The sequence below is a fragment of the Diabrotica undecimpunctata genome, chromosome 1, assembly GCF_040954645.1.
Source record: "Diabrotica undecimpunctata isolate CICGRU chromosome 1, icDiaUnde3, whole genome shotgun sequence".
Classification (NCBI taxonomy): Eukaryota; Metazoa; Arthropoda; class Insecta; order Coleoptera; family Chrysomelidae; genus Diabrotica; species Diabrotica undecimpunctata.
Window position 1 is genome coordinate 84,006,396 of NC_092803.1, and position 19,024 is coordinate 84,025,419.

Sequence of the window (19,024 nt, forward strand, 5' to 3'; positions counted from 1 at the left end):
AGCAGACGAGAGAGGGCAAAAGGCGAGTTTCCAGTGCCTTAAAAATGGAACAAATCGGCTAAAAGAATAAACCCTGACAGAAAATTCTGGTACTCCAAGTTGGGGATCGGGCAGTGGGTTAACACCCCCCCCCCCTCTGTTACAGATAGAAAACCTTCTTGTTACAGAAACGTCAGAGCAATCAGTCCCGGACGGTCTTTATGTCGACAACTTGGCAAACGAAATAAGGTTAATAATTGGTTTATTTATTTGGAATGTTTGTACGCTTTATAGCACAGAGAAGTTAAGAATTCTTTCAAAAACACTAGATGAATACTCAGCAGACATCATAGCACTTTAAGAAATCAGGTGGACAGGTAGTGACAGCATGGAAAAAAGGACTACACTTTATACAAAAAAGAAGATAAAAGCAATTATATTTTTGGTGTGGAATCCATCCCGAACAAACGCGTGTAATCAATCGACTCAATGATATGTAGAATCCGAATAAGGAGCAGGTTCTTTAACTGCCGTGTCATTAATATCCATGCTCCCAATAAACATACAGAAGACGGGGAGGAGGATCTATTTCATGAGAATGGCAATGTCAGAACGACAAAAAATTCTTATTGGCGATCTTAACCGATAAAGTCGGTCTTCAAGAGACAATCTACCGATCAACTGTCGGCGAGCATAGCCTTCATGCGGTCATGAACCAAAATGGCTAACGTTTTAATTGAACTCGCAGCATCATTGGAATGGTGGTAGTAAGTACGTATTTCCTTCACAAAAATATCCATAAGGGCGCGTCACAACCACCAGACCGTCAGACAAAAAACCAAATTGACCATGTACTTATTCATAGTCGACATTTCTCCGATGTATTGGACGTAAGAGCATGTAGAAGTACTAATATAGATTCTACCATTACCTTTTAAGAGCAACACTGAGAGCACATATCTAACGCTAAAAAAGACCACAGCACAACTACGAAAAATACCGAAATGCTAAAACCTGAAACCGCTAGAGATAGTTACATGCAAATTTTAAACGAAGAAGAAACGATATCGAATATAAAAGAAAATCTAAGCATAGAAGAACACTGGAATAAATGTAAAGAAACTATGCACACAGCGGCTAAAGGCGTTTTAGAATCTAACAAGGCCAAAAGAAATGAAGATTATTTCGACGAAGAATATATATCTAATAACCAACAAAAGAAATGAAGCATATAAGAGACTAAAGCAGCACAGAACGAGATTATCTCGGAAGATTATAAAAACCTTCGACAAGAAGAAAAAAGAACTTTAAGAAGGAAAAAGAAAGGGCAATACCAAAACGTTCTAAACGAGATTGTTAACCACCATAAACAAAACACTCACGGAGATTCTACCAACATATAAACATATAAAATCCACAAGGAAACTAAATTCCTGTAGCTGGCTGTATACCATGTATCACAAAAAATTTATTTAAAAATTCCTTTTGTAAAAGGTATAATATTAAAAACCCTATCGGTCTACATCACAGTACATGTTTGTACATGTTTGAAGCCACTAAATATATGGGTAAAAACCCTTGAAAAATGTTGTTAAATTAACTTTGAGTTACATTTTTTAACTTTATAAACTATGATGTTTAAGTTACAACAGGAATAGATAACATGGCAACGTAAGACTCCACTGGAGGTTGCTAGTCCTGAGACGAAGTGTCTACGAGGACTTGTTAATAGCAAGCGAAGATAAACATATGTAAAAAGGAATTTAAAGATAGGGATAGTTCTGTAATTAGTGACAAAGAGCAGATACTTTTAGAGAAGCAATTTTACAACTGAAAAATAACAAAGCCACCGGTTCGAATAATCTCCCTGCTTTTTCAAAAACGGCGGCAACACCGCCGCCGGTGGAGAGTTAATGTGTACTGTTTACTCTCGGAACGTTTTCTTCTATTCTAGTTACTCTTATAACTGGCTCACATATTTTAAATATTAGGCCCTTTTTGAAAGTGATCTTGTTGTCATTTAGGTCGGCCACTCTTACTGGAACAGTCTTCTTCTCCCCATCTACCAAATATCTAGCCGCAATAACACCCTTATGACCCTGCTCTTCTGGTACTAATGACATGGCTCGCAAGCCATCAGATCCATCAATTCGTGCGACCTAGATCTTTTCGTTGTTAGGAGGGATCTTCGTGTCTTCTGCAACTAACATCTTTTGTTTATTTTGCTGATTTCTCGAAGTGGAGAGTAGAATTTCTTTATTGCCGACAACCAAGGTCCTGTTTTTGACATCTACAATAAATTCATATTCGCACATAATATTCACGCCTAGGATGAATTCCTCGTGTCTCAGTTCGATTTGTACACAACTCTACCCACAAACAGTTGTTTTCTCTTATAGCTGTCTACATTATGGGAGGTCTCAATATTGTCCCTGTAAATGACTGGTCCAGGAAACACGTTTGCTCATCACTGACCTTGTCGTCCCAGTATCAATAATAAAATTGCATCTTTGTCCAACTGAACTGTCGCTGCTTCGTCTTATTGTAGATATTGAGAATCTAGGACTGTGTTGCTGTTGTGAAGATTGCCTTCTGGTCAATTTTCTGTTGAAACGTTGAAGGTGGCCTACCAATCCACAATTGTAACACTTTGGCAGCTCTTGACGATTTTGTTTCAAAGAATCAGCAGCTATCGGGTCCGGATGTTTCTGTAATTGGGCGATCAGCACCCGGGGCAGCGTATTTAGATCGTCTCCTACCACTGAGGCAACACCTCATACTTGATGGACTTTGCGTTGATGGCATGACACATTTTTTATTATTTCATACTTAAGGGCTGCCACAATGGTATCCTTCAATATTTGATAGCATCCTCTTCCTAGTCGTAAGGTCTGCTGGAGGTCTACATCGCGCAAGACATAGAGGAATCATTAGATTGGTGCAGAAGGCCAAACTTCGGACCAAGCGAGTCGTGCCATCTTTTCTACTTCCGCCTTTTATTCTTGCACAGATTCGTTGGAGCCTTAGATACGCACTTTCAGTTGACTCTGGTATACTTGCTTCAAATAGCTGCCGTATCTTAGGTCTAGAGTTGATACAATGGTACCATAGCTCTTTTATGCATCCTCTAGAATGTTTTGGAGGTTTTCGACAGCTTTAAGGGCTAAGAGCCTTCTCTTCATTTGCCGATCCATTATTTTGTACAGTGGCTTCGAATTGTCTTCTATAAACTGGCCGAGGTCTCGCCGTCAAATGTAGGAGGCTGAATTATTCCGTTTTGAACACAAGTTTTCATTATGTTGCCTATAAATAGTGTAAAATTAAAAAAAAAAAAACAAATTTATAGTTTATGACAAATATTGTTATGATTTTAAGAATTGTAAACACATAAAGATTAACAGTTATGCTCTTAATGTTAACAATAAATGCTCTAGTTTTAACCTGCTAAATATGATTTACATAAGTGATGGATTCAACCATTACTTGATGGAAATTCATTTTAAGTATATAACAATAAAACACTGAAAACTTTGTTTTCAAAACTTTCACAAAATTTATTATAATATCCTATCACTACACCTGTTTCGGCAGAGTCTCAAGTGAGAAAGTCTCTCACTAGGGAAAGGCACTCTGCCGACACAGCTTTAGTGATAAGACATAATAAATTTTATTATAATAAATTACACAAAATTTATTATAATATTTTATCACTACAGCTGTTTCGGCAGAGGGTCTTTCAAGTTTCTGGGGTACACTTGGATGCAGGATTAACAGGAACATATAGTTAATAATATATACATACATACATACATACATATATATATATATATATATATATATATATATATATATATATATATATATATATATATATATATATATATATATATAAAAGCTTTCCCAAACACTGTTTCTTTTCAAGAATCTTATACAAATGACTTCCAGGGAAACTACTTTAACAGTTTATCATGGAAACTTTCATTCTCATCTAACTTAAGCTATTCTCTCCTGGGGGTCACTTTTGTCATATTGATAACGTGTTTGGACAATGAAAAAAGTGTTTTATTATCTCTGGGCTCGGTTATACAGCAGGCTGTAGAAACTCCTCTACAAATTTTTAAATTTTAACTTCACCTTGTGTATATATTATGCAGTGTATGTTGAACATTAAACAAAATCTAGCCAATACAATGCACATGATATTCTCACAATGATTCTCACAATTATCCCACTAGAAACAACAGTAATCTTAAAAAAAGGTTCTGAAACTGTTTTCTTGCGGTATGTCTCAATTAAATATTATGTTAATATCGGTTTAAGCCACAACGCATATTAACAGGTTGGCTGCCAAAGTTCAGTATACTGGATGCAAGGGTTTCTAATGAGAGCCCACGTCGCCCATTTAATGTTAGATATATACATGTTCCTTTAAACGGTGGAATCTAGCACTATATTACAGATATTATTATTTGAAACGGGCCCTGGCCTAAGATTTGCGGTAGAAATATTTTAGGACCGATATTTTTGACCTTGAGTTTTCAATATTCACTCTCAAGTTTTTCAAGCACTTGAAAATTACTTACAGACTGTATGCTGACAAACAGTATGAATTTTGTCGTTTGCGAGTAGTGATCTAATTGTTTTCAATGAGTGCTAACGGAGACCATTTGAACATGCCAGAGTAAGTACTTTCATTCAATTATTAGGTTTTGAATGGGTTTCAGGGATTATGTAAATTAGAGGTGGTTTCTTGACTTCATCAGAATATGAGATTATTTTGTATTGAGATCACTCTAGTGAAGGTAAATGAAATTTTTCTAGTAATGATGACGTAGCTGACAAGAACTACTGCTCCTTAAACAGAGCAAAGTAAAAGCAGTTTGAACTCGAACAATGCAACAGAACATGAACCTTTACCTTTCTCTAATTTTGATACCCAAAATTAAGATCCAGTAGCAGATAATGTTCCAAGAGTATCGTCTCCATCCAATAAAATGATAACGATGATACTTGGATGGATACGGAAGAAGACACTGTTGATATGCCTTTTACTGAAAATCCTCAAATCAAATGCCAATTTGATGCCTGAAGCGCAACCTGCTGACTACTTCTAAAAATTTTTTGACAACACTTTTCAACCAATTACTAATGAAACAAATAGAAAAGGTAATGAAGTAATTCGGTGTCGTCGTAATATTAGGTCGCTAAGGGAAAAACAATGGAAAACATATCTGTCGAGGAAATGAAAAAGTTTATTGGACTTTGCTGTCTCAGTGGCACACTTTCGAAACAGTGGAGTAAATATATGCTATACCATCATCCGATTTTTGGACATACGACGTCCAGAAACAGATTACAGATGATTCTAAAAATGTTACGATTTTTTAATCACGATTCTTTTGATCATACTGATAAAATTTTTAAAGTTCATCCAGTTTTAGACATATTTATTTATTTTATCTATTTATTTCAACGGTAGAACCATTTACAATAAAATATAAAAAATAGTAAAAAGTAAAGATCATGTACAATAAACATCAAAACAACAACAAAGAAACAATTAAACAGTAAAAATTTGTACATTAAAACAGTAAGTATATCAAATCACAAAAGGTAAAAAAATCACATATTTAGATTAATTAGACTCTTAAGTTACCTTTTAAAAACAATAATGTTTGAACAGGACGGATCCAATAGGAGGCCATTGCAAGAGCTGAGCATTCTCGACAAGAGAAAATGACGAGCATAATCAGTCCTATGAAAAGGAATATAAAAGAGTGCAGTATGTCGAGTTCTATGTATTGTGTTTAAGTACACATTGGCTAATAATGGGAGACAATTAATAACATTGTTTAGAATTAAAAAAAAATAACATATCAGCTTTCAACCTTCAGTTCTTCAGTGTAGAAATGTTAAACGAACGTTGGTCTGTGTCGTTTTAACTGACAAGAACCACGTGTTAAAAACAGAGCAGGGAGACATGTAGCTCCTCAAGTATTAAATTTTATCCAATGTCATCGATCTAGAGTCACCATATAATTTAATTTTGGAAAGATGTAAACCCATATATGGATGTCATAGCCACAAATTCATTGTTAGCTTCAACTACATAAGGCACTGACGATGATCTGATTAGATCGAAAACGTTATGCTACTGTATAAATTTTGACGACACTTGTAAAAGTTTTAACTATATGTTTTTATATACCTAAATACAATTGTGAAGTGTTTTAACTTCTGTATATTTTTTTAAACGATGGTATACAGCCAACTACTGGGATTTTCCCATTAATTTTTATAATTATTTAAGTTTTGTTTTGCTGTACTTTACAGTTACTTAACTTTGCTAGTATTGTAACTATTAAGTAGATATCAAAGATTTCTTTAAAATGCTTGTAGTTAATGACTGTTGTTTAAGAGTGTAATATTAATTAGTTTTAGAATATTATTTACACATTCAACAGATAATAAATGTTATCTAAAAACTGCAAAGTGATGCACATTAGTACCTTTAAATCGTTTAAGTGTACCGCAATTAACTAAATTTTAATATTTGAGACTCATTCGCAGTTCCTTTTATTTTTTCGTTATTTTTAATTTTTTCTAATTAGTATTATTAAGAGTATGTAAGCTATACATACTCGTATGTAATACATATAAATATAGCAAGTTTATTGTTAATAAACATTTGATTGAAAATACCTTCTATCTTTTATTCATAACAATATTACATTTATCCTATTGGTTTTCTAATTGTTTAAAAATATCAACAACTAGTCTTGTACCTTCTAATGGTCGCTGTTACGACACCAAGTCGAGTCAACTCGAGTTGTCACTCTATACATATATTGCAATAATAAATATTGGGTTCTGGGTAGATATTGCTGTAACCAAGTTGGCAGCGAACCTGGTAACACAATATTTAACAGTAATCTTGTTACAGAATTTGGTCATCTTGAAAGATCTAGAAGTGGTTCAAGGTATTTAGCCATTAAGTTTTATAACATAGTACCAGTTAGAATAAAAGCTCTTAACTTTGAATGAAAGTGAATGCCTTTTTTCATTTGAGGAGTATTTCTCTTCCAATTTTAATCTGTTGTGCTGTCTGTTATCTTTGTTAATACATTTAGTTTTATATATTTATTTCTCTCTCTCTCTCTCTCTCTCTCTCTCTCTCTCTCTCTCTCTCTCTCTCTATATATATATATATATATATATATATATATATATATATATATATATATATATACATATATATACATATATATATATATATATATATATATATATATATATATATATATACATATATATATATATATACATATATATATATATATATATATATATATATATATATATATATATATATATATATATATATATATATATATATATATCTATATATAAATTTGACTATTAAATTCTTTATTTATATTTACTTATGTTTATATTTCTCTTGTAAAAGTACTTTTTGTATGATTATTACCAATAAACTATCTATCTATCTATTGGAAGAACCATTACTATAAATTTTGTACATTTTATTGTTAATGGGGTTATCAATACAAGAAGAACAGTTTTCTTAGTATTGCTAAAAATCAGCCATTGCAGAATGTATCATCACACAATACAATCACCAAATTTTACTTGAATAAACACAAGTGCATAGTAGAATATCATCATACTACCAAAGAATATAGACACTTATAGAAGGATGTTTCACCGTTATTTTTGAGCGTCGGCAAAGGTTGATCGCACGTCATGAAAAAGACAGAATGACAGTGACAGGTGGATCAAGATTTTAGTACCACTAGGGAGCGGCCATGTCAGCGCTATTATTGCTTCTAAAATATGAAAGAGTGGGGCACAATGCAACTTTAGATATTTTTATATGTAGATGCCGCGTGGTCGTAGAATAGGACTAAATTTTTGCGTTTTATAAAATTTTTTAAAGAAAATAATATTATTTTTACTTCTAATAAATGAATCTTTTTAGAAAAAATATTATGATTCAAATTTTTAATTGAAATATGTACAAATCTACAAATAATATAATTAAAACTCTCTTCTTATAAACCATAAATAAAATTAATTAAAAGCCAATCACCGGGAGATAAAGCTCAAAAAATTGTAAGGTGTTTCGATCAAAAAACAATTCCTGATCTTGTTAGTATGCTAGAATTGCTTTTTAGCACACACACCAAAGAATTATTTTTTAAAATTTGAAAATTCGAAATTGCGAAGTATAATTTTGGATTTTTAAATTAAAAAATAAATAAGTAAGTCAAGAAAATGGCTGCTGGGACATATATCATAGCAAATACTAAGAAATCCAAATCAGCAACACCCGACGATAAAAAGAGACTTCAGGAGAATACCATCACCCCCCTCGTAACAGAGTTGCTAAGAAACCAAGGTGCTCTAACAAGCAGACTAGGTCATAAAGCACCCTGACAAAAGTATTCAGAATGGTGGTAGCACACAGACACCATCCTGATACTCAACTAGATCCTGCTCAAGCTAATTTGATCATTAACAAACTGTAGCAAGCACTTGACGAGGCTCCTATCTGAGGTCAAAATGAATTTTTGCAGTTCCATAAAACATCATTTAGGGACCCTGTGGGTGAACTTTGTTAACGAGTATAAAAAAAAATTGACGACTGTGTGAATGTGAAATGACAAAGTGGTGAAAACTATTGCGGGCCCGTGGCAGGGAGTAAACTTAAATATAATTGTTCCAAATAATATGCACAAGCGCCCCATGGTCCTCACCCGCGTCCCCGAGAGAAAACTTGAAGAAGAAACTCTCAGAACCCGCCTTAATAGGCAAAATCAAGACCTTAACACAGAAGACTGGTTGGTAAAACAAATTGGGAAGCATGTCAAGCAGACCTGGAATATTGTTTAGGTAAGATGTGGGTAAGATTAAAGGGACGATAAGGCATACATTGAACATAGATGTGGCTGCCGTGCAATTTCATTGTCATCTCAGGCTTAAAGATAACTGCCTTTAAGCGCTGTGAGGAATTTTAACGGGAAAGTACCCTGGTGGAATGAAAATCTTGCAAATTAAAGGACAGAAGTCTAAATTGTCTAAAAAGTTTGATGAAAAGTTCTGAGAAAATTAAATTTTTGGTTGAAAAATTTTGAAATTTTTTTAAAATGATTCGTAAATTTTTGGGCACGAAAACAGTATAATAAAAAGTTATGTGACGGTTTTCCGTAGTGTTGAAACAAACCTATTTTTAATTCAAAGTTATAAAATATTATTTACATGTAATAAAAAAAAATAAATACTTTGAATATTGTAAATATCATACTTACCTTTTTAAGTTTTAAAATTAAAAATTTAATATATTAAAAATAAAGATTTTGTTGTGAAAAAAACAAAAAAAAAAGCTAGCTTGCAAATCAATGGCATTGAAATTTGATTACATGTAGATGCATAAGTTAAATAAATTGCTCTGTCCGTACTCCTTTCCCACTCCCCCCTAACTACATCATTCATGATGGTTTTGAGCCTTGAGTTTATGCAGTCACAACCGTGCCAAATCGCCCATTTGAACTGTCCTTCTATATCCGTCTATATTCTTTGATACTACTATCCATCAATATTTAGAGGGGCTATAGAATTTTAACTTTAAGTGTAAAGAACAGGATCTTGCATTTAAACAGGATGTGGCTCTCGACACTATAAAATATAAAACCTCTTGCTAGACCCACCAAAAACTCTAATGGTGATTCAGACCAACTAACAAATCCTGAGGTACATATTATGATGGCTACAAAAAAAGCAGATAATAAATAAAGATCATCAATTAGTGATAGATGTTGAGCCACAGGAAGTTACGTATAAGTCTGCTCTCATTCTGCCACAGTTGTAGAAAGAACATCAGGAAGGAACGAACAATTCCACACAATGTGGAATTGTTTCTTCCAATTCCAAATTGACCATTAAATAAAAAAAAATACCTGTATTTATGTTTACAATAGGTACTATTGGCAGAACAAAAAAAATTAATATTTTATTGATATATCATGTATTGTTCATTTTATTAGACCACATTGTATACAGCCAGTCTTTAATTCCAATTTCCTTCCCTTTCACTCCAACAAGGATATCAATATTGTGCAATATATTAAATGGTGTATATATACCATCACATCCACAAACATTATGCCAATATGGTAATCACAAAATGATATGGATAATTCATTAGTAATATTAATGATAAGCTCAAACAGACAAAATTATCTGTTATCTTCCTTCTTAATGGCTTAATGTCTAGTAGTTGAAGCTATTACTTTTTCATTGAAGTTAAATATCGATGTTAATGTAACAAATAAAAACAGAAAACATGCAAAATCTGTGCCTGAGGCAGGTGTTTTCTATACATATTATATAAGAGGGAGAAGTGTTTAAGAAACACTAACATTCTCTAAAAATAGCTCGCAAATACTTATGTTCACATGTTCAGTCTAAATTGTAAAATTTTATTCCTGTAACTTCTTCAAAACTTACTTTAGGCATGAGCTGTCTACAAATGGGGCACTCATTTTGCTTACAGAGGACCCTCATTCTGGTGGAGCACTCAAAACAGACAGCATGATCGCAGGACCCTATGGAATAAACGTCCACATTCTTGAAACAAACGACGCAAAGATTTTCGGTTTCACCAGAATTTGTAGTCTCCTTTCCAGACATTATTACTAGACAATGATGTTTCCTTTTCTTAAACACAATCTGGCAAAACACAACCTACACAAAATTGTAAATCTGGTATCTGGTATGTCGTCTAACGTCTAATCTAATGACATCGAAGTCATCGAATGACAGGTAGGTAATTCACAACCCTGTTGCGGTGATGCAAAATTAATCACGAAAACTACCTTTACTACAAAAACAAAACTCAATATTAAGACCATCAACATCAATGGCAAAATAGACGGATAAAAAAGAAAAAAAATTAAGGGTTTCTAGCAAATCAACAATAGGGAGAGAGACAAAGCATCTAAACATACAATAAATTTTATTGGTTTAACAGTTTTTTTATCAGAATATTTTCTGTGACTGTGAACTTTGGCAACCATGTTCAAGGACAATTATAATGGCAATTCGGATTAATCTTGAGAGGAAAAATAAATATGGACACGTGTTTGACAGTGACGTACGAAAAAAAGATTGAAATATTCAACATAAATCAAAAATTGAGAATAGTGAAAATTATTTTTGAAATTTTATAGCCGTTTATAGATTAGTATTTACAAATGGAAAGTTTTTAATGCAAATTAATTAATATATTAATTATTTATTATTATTCATGTTTATTCTTCTTTTTTAATTAAAGAAGTTCGGAGACCGGAGAAGACAGAATCAACCATGTTTTAAACGGAACCAGTGCTGTTCAGTGAAATTTTATCTGATGTGCATAGAAAAGTTAACCCGGTTTATTTTATTTACGGTAACCATAGACATAATGCACTATTTTATTCTTATTTTTAGTTGAAGAATAAATTAAATTATTTCAAATTTACTAAATTATTAATCTCTAAAAATTTAAATTACAGTTCTGTCGTAGCTTTATCACAAATTTCTCAATCCGAGTCTATGTTTCCGTTTAAAATATGGCGATCGCGTGCTGACACACTTTAAAGGTGGCATCTGAGAGTGGACATTCTGATTGTTATTTATTCTGTGACTACGTTCATAACGTAGTTCATCAAACTCACATTTTGACATATTTAAAATTGGGAGAATATACTGATAATAGGTTGCCTATTCAAAAAGTGGTCTCAAATATTTTTAATTCAATTAATAATAATTAGTTTTTGACAGAAATATTTTATTTAGGTCATTGATTTTTTTATATAAAATATGCTGCACATGACGTATATGACGCTGCGACAAAAAGGTTGCCAGCTGTTATAAATGCAAGGTACCAAAGACAAAGTAAAATAGAGTTAGGGCTCAACGACACTGTTTTGACATGTGTATATATATATATATATATATATATATATATATATATATATATACAGGGGCAAAGTAGGATGCGAACATATGGAGTTGATTCCAGTTTACTCCACTTAGCCTCTTCTACTCAAATCCGACTCTCACCTTCACGTTGGTGTCCCCTGTTAAACCGAGCAACGCAACTGGAGATCCGGTATCCAACCCGGGTGGAAGGTTGGGCCGGCAACTGACAAGAGCGGGTGAACTGGTCCTCCAGGTTGGGGGTTGGGCAGTGAGTTAACACCCCCTCCTGTAAAAACTCTTCTGTTACGAAAACTTCAAAACAATCAGCCGGACGGATTTTTTGTCGACGACTTGGCAAACGAAATAAGGTTAATGATATTGGTTTATTTACTTGGAATGTGCGTACGCTGTATAGTGCAGGTAAACTAAGAAGTGTGCCCAATACACTTAATGAATATTCAGCAGACATTATAGCACTTCAAGAACTCAGGTGGGCAGATAGTGCTAGCCTAGAAAAAAGACTACACTCTCTACTGTAGCGGAAATAAAAAGAATCATATTTTTGGCGTGGGATTCATACTGAATAAATGATTGAAATCAGAAGTCATAGCTTTCGATCCAATAAGTCCAAGGATATGTAGAATCCGAATTAAAGGCAGGTTCTTTAATTACAGCATTATCAATATCCAAACTCCCACTGAAGATAAAGAAGACGAGAAGAAGGACATATTCTACGAGAAACTGGAAAGCACTTCAGATAATCTCAGAACAACGACATAAAAATTATTATTGGTGATTTTAACGCTAAAGTCGGCCAAGAGACTATTTACCGACCCACGATCGGCGAGCATAGTCTTCATGCTGTCAACAACCAAAATGGTTTACGCCTGATTGAACTCACAGCATCATTGGGAATGGTGGTAGTAAGTACATTTTTTTTCTCACAAAAATATCCACAAAGCCACATGGCAATCACCAGACGGTCAAACAAAAAACCAAATTGACCATGTACTAATTGATAGTCGACATTTCTCGGACGTACTAGATGTAAGAGCATGTAGAGGTGGTAATATAGACTCCGACCACTACCTTGTAAGAACGAAACTCAGGGCTTATAATCAAACGCTAAGAAGGGCCAGAGCACAAAATCTACTAAATAGAATACTGATGTGCTAAAATCTGAAGACGCTAGGGATAACTACAGGAAAATTTTAAGTGAAGAGCTGATAAGAATTGACGAAAATATAAGTATAGAAGAACACTGGACCAAATGCAAGGAAGCTATCCATACAGCGGCTAAAGGCTTTTTTAAACCTAACCTGGTTTGACGAAGAATGTAGATCCATTAACCAACAGAAAAATGAAGCATATAAGAGACTTCAGCAGCGCAGAACGAGATCACACCTGGAAGACTATGAAAATCTTGGACGAGAAGAAAAAAGGACGTTTAGAAGGAAAAAGAAAGAGCCATACGAAAACGCTCTAAGCGAGATTGTTAACCACCACAATAGAAAAGACTCGCGAAAATTCCACCAGAAGATAAACAGCTGCAGAAAAGAATTCAAACCCAGAGTAACAGCATGTAAAGACAGAGATGGTTCCAGAATTAGTGACAAAGAACAGATACTAAACAGGTGGGCGAATCATTTTGAACTGATTAGCGATAGTCGGGAAGAAGACCAAATAGAAATTACTTTGCCTGAAATGGATGAAAACGCTCAAGAGCTGCCTCCCACCGAAGAAGAAATTAGAGAAGCCCATTTCAAAACTGAAAAATAACAACGCTCCCGGTTTGGACAATCTTCCTGCCGAACTCTTTAAAAATGGTAGTGACACCCTTTTTAAACACATGCATAAATTAGTAACTAAAATCTGGCAACGGAAAGAAACGCCCGTGGAAATTAGGTGTAATGCACCCTCTTCACAAAAATGGAGATATGATGGTGTGTGATAATTATAACCCTATATGACAATACTTTATACGCCCTACTTAACGTGTCATATAAAGTATTGTCCAACATAGTGTACAGAAGATTTATCCTATGCTGAACAAATATTTGGGAGCTACCAGTGCGGTTTACGACCCATTAAATCAACAACGGATCAAATGTTCACAGTCAGGCAGATTCTTGAGAAAACGCTTGAGTTCTGAGTCGATACCCACCACATATTCGTGGATTTCAAAGCCGCATACGACTGTCAACAGACAAAAACTTCTACAGGCTATGGTGGAATTTCAAATGCCGCTTCATCTTGTTCAACTAACGGAACTTACACTCACAGGCGTAGAGAGTGTAGTCAGAATCCAAAACGGCTTTTCAAGACCCTTCCATTGTAAAAATGGACTAAGACAGGGAAATGGACGGTCGTGTCTCTTGCACCTTGCACTAGAAAAAGTAATTCGAGAGTGCCATATTAGTACAAATGGCACCATCTTTAATAAATATGTACAAGTGGTCGGATATGCAGATGACATAGACATTATTGCTAGGTCCACAGAATCTCTGATCGAAGTATTTCGATCACTAAGGGCGTCTGCACTGAGAATGGGATTAAAAATAAACGCACAGAAAACCAAGTATATGTAGTGTACTAGATCAGGCAACCAGATACCTAGACTATTAATTGATGATCTGGAACTGGAAGGTGTGGACACCTTCCTCTACCTGGGCTCTTCTTCTTCTTGTGCCACTTCTATCGGAGATTGGAAATCATCAAGGCTATCCTGACCTTGTTTACAGCTGACCTAAAGAGTTCATTAGTGGTACAGCCAAACCACTCTCTCAAATTACGCAACCATGACATTCTTCTACGGCCTGGATTCCGTTTTCCTTCTATTTTTCCTTGCATTATATTTTAAAGTAAGGCGTATTTATGTCCTCTCATCAGGTGACCCAAATATTCGAGTTTTCTTCGTTTGATCGTTGACAAAATTTCTGGGTCTTTTCCTATCCTACGCATTACTTCAAAATTTGTAACTCCTTCAACCCAACTTATCTTCAGCATTCGACGGTAGCACCACATCTCGAAACTTTTAATATTTTTTTATATTGTTCTGCTTGAGAGTCCAGGCCTCTACACCGTATAACAGCCTGTTAAATACGTAGCCCCTTAGCATTATTAATCGGAGAGTGATGCTTATATCTCTGTTGCAGAAGAGATTTCCTCATCTTTATGAAAGTGGTCCTGGCAATTTCGATACGTCTTTTTACCTGGGCTCGCTGCTGACCAAAGACAACAATGTCAGCGAATAAATTAAGAGAAGAATAGTGCTTGACAATAAGTGCTATTATGGCTTGAGGAAACAGATGGCCCCTAAACTACCCAGAAAAATTAAAGTTACCATATATAAAACACTAATTCCTAACCTTTTTAAGAGGTTTTCGTAAACATAACCACTTACAAACGAAGGTGTTTTGTAATTAATTATAATTAAAAGGTATATAAACTATTGAACTTACCTGTCTTTTGTTGTTTTTCTTAAAAAAAATAGTGGAAGATAAGAGCAGCAATAAAAACTTAACTTGAAACAAGGAGTACAAGTACAACGTATATGCGTGGTTTTCGTACTAAACATGGAGAACTCACTGATATAGTATTTTTCATATAAGAATGCGTGCACGTCACAATTTATATAAAGTGACGTAACTTATATTTAAAATTTCCAGAACGTCAACCTTAGAGTTCAAATTTTCCTAACACAGCTAATAATTCGAAACCCATACGGAACTGCTCGATATTTTATAAGCGTCAACATGGTATAATAATCAGAAAAATGTAATCATCATTATATTGGGAATTTTAGAATTATATTGATTAAATAACCAAAAACATTTGTTATTATTAATAATATAAATGTTATGAAATAACTCTTTAAGTTTAATATCCCACAAAATAATAATTTTAATTAAATATATTAGACAATTGTACGCAATTGACACGGGAATACTTCAAATTTTTTGACAGTTTAGCGTGTGTTAAAATTGTTTAAAGTATTGCCGCTTTTTTAGAGTAAGAATTTTGTTTATGTTTTGATTTCTTACACAATTTGATCGTAATATATTACTACTACTACTAAGGATTTCCACAGTTTTCACTGTCTTCCTTCACTCAACCGTTTTCTCCAATTTTCCCTGTCATTCCAGTCTCCATCTCGCAGGGTTCTTTTCTCCATAGCCTCGTCGATTTCATCTCTGAATGACCTTCGGGGTCTTCCTCCTTTCTTCTTCCAATCGGGCTCCATTCTGTGATTTTATTTATCCAGCGTCCTCTGTCCGCTCTTCTGACGTGGCCGTACCAGGATAGTCTCTTCTCCTCTATATAGTCGATTATGTCTGATTGCACTCCCATTCTCCGCTTAATCTCTGCGTTTTCAATTCTGTCTCTTTTTGTAAGTCTACAGCTTCTCCTCAGGAACTCCATTTCTACTGCTCTTATTCTACCTCTATTTCTCTTGTTTATTGTCCAGTTTTCGGACCCATATGTCAGGATACTTCTTGTCAGGGTATTATATATTCTCTTTTTTGTCTTTATCGTAATGTTCTTATCCCACAACACTGAGTTTAGTTGTCTTATACAGTTTCTTGTTTGTCTCAGTCTATTGTTTATATCTTCTTCTGTTGTTCCCTGGTTCGATATTATGGTTCCTAAATACTTGAATTTATCTGTTCCATTTATTTGTCTTCCCTCGTCTATCTCTAGGTTTCTCATATCCTTGTTTTCTGTTGTTAGGTATTCGGTTTTCTCTAAGTTTATTTCCATTCCGTTGTTTTTATATACTTCTTCTAGTTTTCTGAGCATAAAGCTGAGATCTTCTTCATCTTGTGCGATGACTATTTGATCGTCGGCAAAACTTAAGGTGTATAGGTATTCGTCTCTTACTGGTATGCCCATTCCTTCGCACTTTCTCCTCCATGGTTTGAGTGTCTTTTCCAAGAATATTTTAAACAGAGTAGGGGACGTAGCACAGTAATATATTATATATTAATAAATTGTATTTATAAATACATATTAAATTAAGATTAATTAAACTAATTAAATTAAAGTTAAAAACTAATTATTGTTGTGTATTGTGATTGTGCTATGCCAAAACAACTAAATAGTCTCTAAAAAGCTGATATGCTTTCATATAAGATAGATTATTTTGAACAAGAAATAATGGCGGGACGTTTTTATTATTAATGCTCTAAAAGTGGTAAGTTTAAAATTTAGAATATATAATTTTGTATTAAAATATTTTCTTATGTATTTTAGTGTGTTGCAGTAATCTTAAAACTAAGTGTATTTACTGTTAATATAATAGTTTGACAAATAGTTGACATTTTAAAAATTCCTCACTTACTAAATATTCTGATGTTTTGGTGAGCTGTGTGGTTCTGACGTCGTAAATCTTGGATGACGTGCACGCATTATTATATGAAAAATACTATATACGTGGTCCTTTTTTCTCAATAAAAGGCGGCGCGAGGCAGAAATATTTATTCTGGTGGCTTTTGTAGGTGAAAGAGGAGGTTTTCCATCCATAGAAATAACGCGTTCGTCGTTACAAATTTATATGGGAGTCAATCTGCACAATCATTACATATGTAATGCTATAGGTAAGAGAGAGCAGAAAGAGAAAAAGAATTAGACAGTATATGGTGCATCGTTTGCTGTATATAGTTCACCCCAAACCCTTCTTTCAGTGCGTCACACTCACGAATTCTCTCTAACGTATTAAGCTAGAAGTGACAGAAAAAAACGTGAGTCTGTGATTATTATACATAGAACTTAGAAAATTATATTTCGTTCACGGGTATTTGAATATTAAAGCGAAGTCTACTTACGGATATATAATTGGTCGGAGTTTAGAATACGCTAAATAGATATCCAATCAATGATGCGCATAAATATAATTTGACGCAGATGGTCTCTATAGTGATAGTACTTTGACAATGTCAACTGATAAAATGATAATTGTGATTCCAGGATAGTATTTTTAGACATTTTACAGTGAAAATTTAATTTTGTATTTATTGTCATAAAAATATTTTAAATATGCCGAGACATACCGAGAAAGAACAAAGACTAATATTAAAATTATTAAATTATTTTCAATTAGAAAAAGAGGCTGGGGCAACTTTATTACCAGTTTCTGCCGTTCGTGAATTAAGTTTTAAATTCTAAAAAATATTCATATTAGTAGTTTAAATACTATACATTTTAGCCATAGTGTTTGTAATAAATAATAATAAATACATAAATAAATCTTAGGTAATTAAGCACTTTCCTTGGAGTGTATAGAATAGGAAGTATGACAAACTGCCGTTCCAATATAATGCACAATAAAAATTTTTATACAGGACGGGACCTCTAATATGTAAATTAAAAAAAAAATTGAATTCTTAAAGTTTTTACTCCACATTTTCAAAAAATGACCTTTTCACATTTAGCCGATTACGATCCTTCAACTGCCAGATTTAACTAAAATGTCATGCAATAATTCTCGACATTCTTAAAATCCTATATGACGTCAAAATTAGTGACGCACTGAAGGAAGGGTTTGGGACAGACTGTATAAACATTTGACCTGTAATAGGAGTATAGTAAGTAAATGAAGGATTGAATCAATATTTTAATGAAAATATATATATTTTTATTTTCATATATGTATAAAAGGAGTTGAATGCAAAAAAAAATTTTACACATACTCTGCAGCAAAATTCATTGATAATTTTGTTATTAATATAAAAATAAAATACAATACACTGCCACATAATTCAATATTATAATACAATACAAATTAAAATGCAATATTCATAAGTATTTAAAAATGACAATATACATAACTTACGCATATGTTTAATTTACCATGATAATAAGATTAATAAAAAAATAATAATATTAATAAAAATTAAATATGTTTACAAAAGGAACATTTTTATTCTCGAGAGAGAAAATATATTTTTTGTCTCTCTCTTACCTATATCTTACATATGTAATGATTTTGCCGATTCACTCAATATATACGAATACACACACATTTCCAACGTCTAACGCGCGTATAGAAGTATAACTTCAAAAA

At 33.5% G+C, this 19,024-nt stretch overlaps 1 protein-coding gene across 1 annotated transcript in view; it reads right to left on the reverse strand.

Annotated features, from left to right (window-relative positions):
* Window positions 1–10,817, reverse strand: part of LOC140450933 (E3 ubiquitin-protein ligase ZNF598) — a 31,309-nt gene extending 20,492 nt beyond the window's left edge. The window contains exon 1 of the mRNA XM_072544630.1: window positions 10,507–10,817. Within this exon, the coding sequence (XP_072400731.1) occupies window positions 10,507–10,689 (183 nt within the window). The 5' untranslated portion in view covers window positions 10,690–10,817. The remainder of the gene's footprint in view (window positions 1–10,506) is intronic.
* Window positions 10,818–19,024: the final 8,207 nt, after the last annotated feature.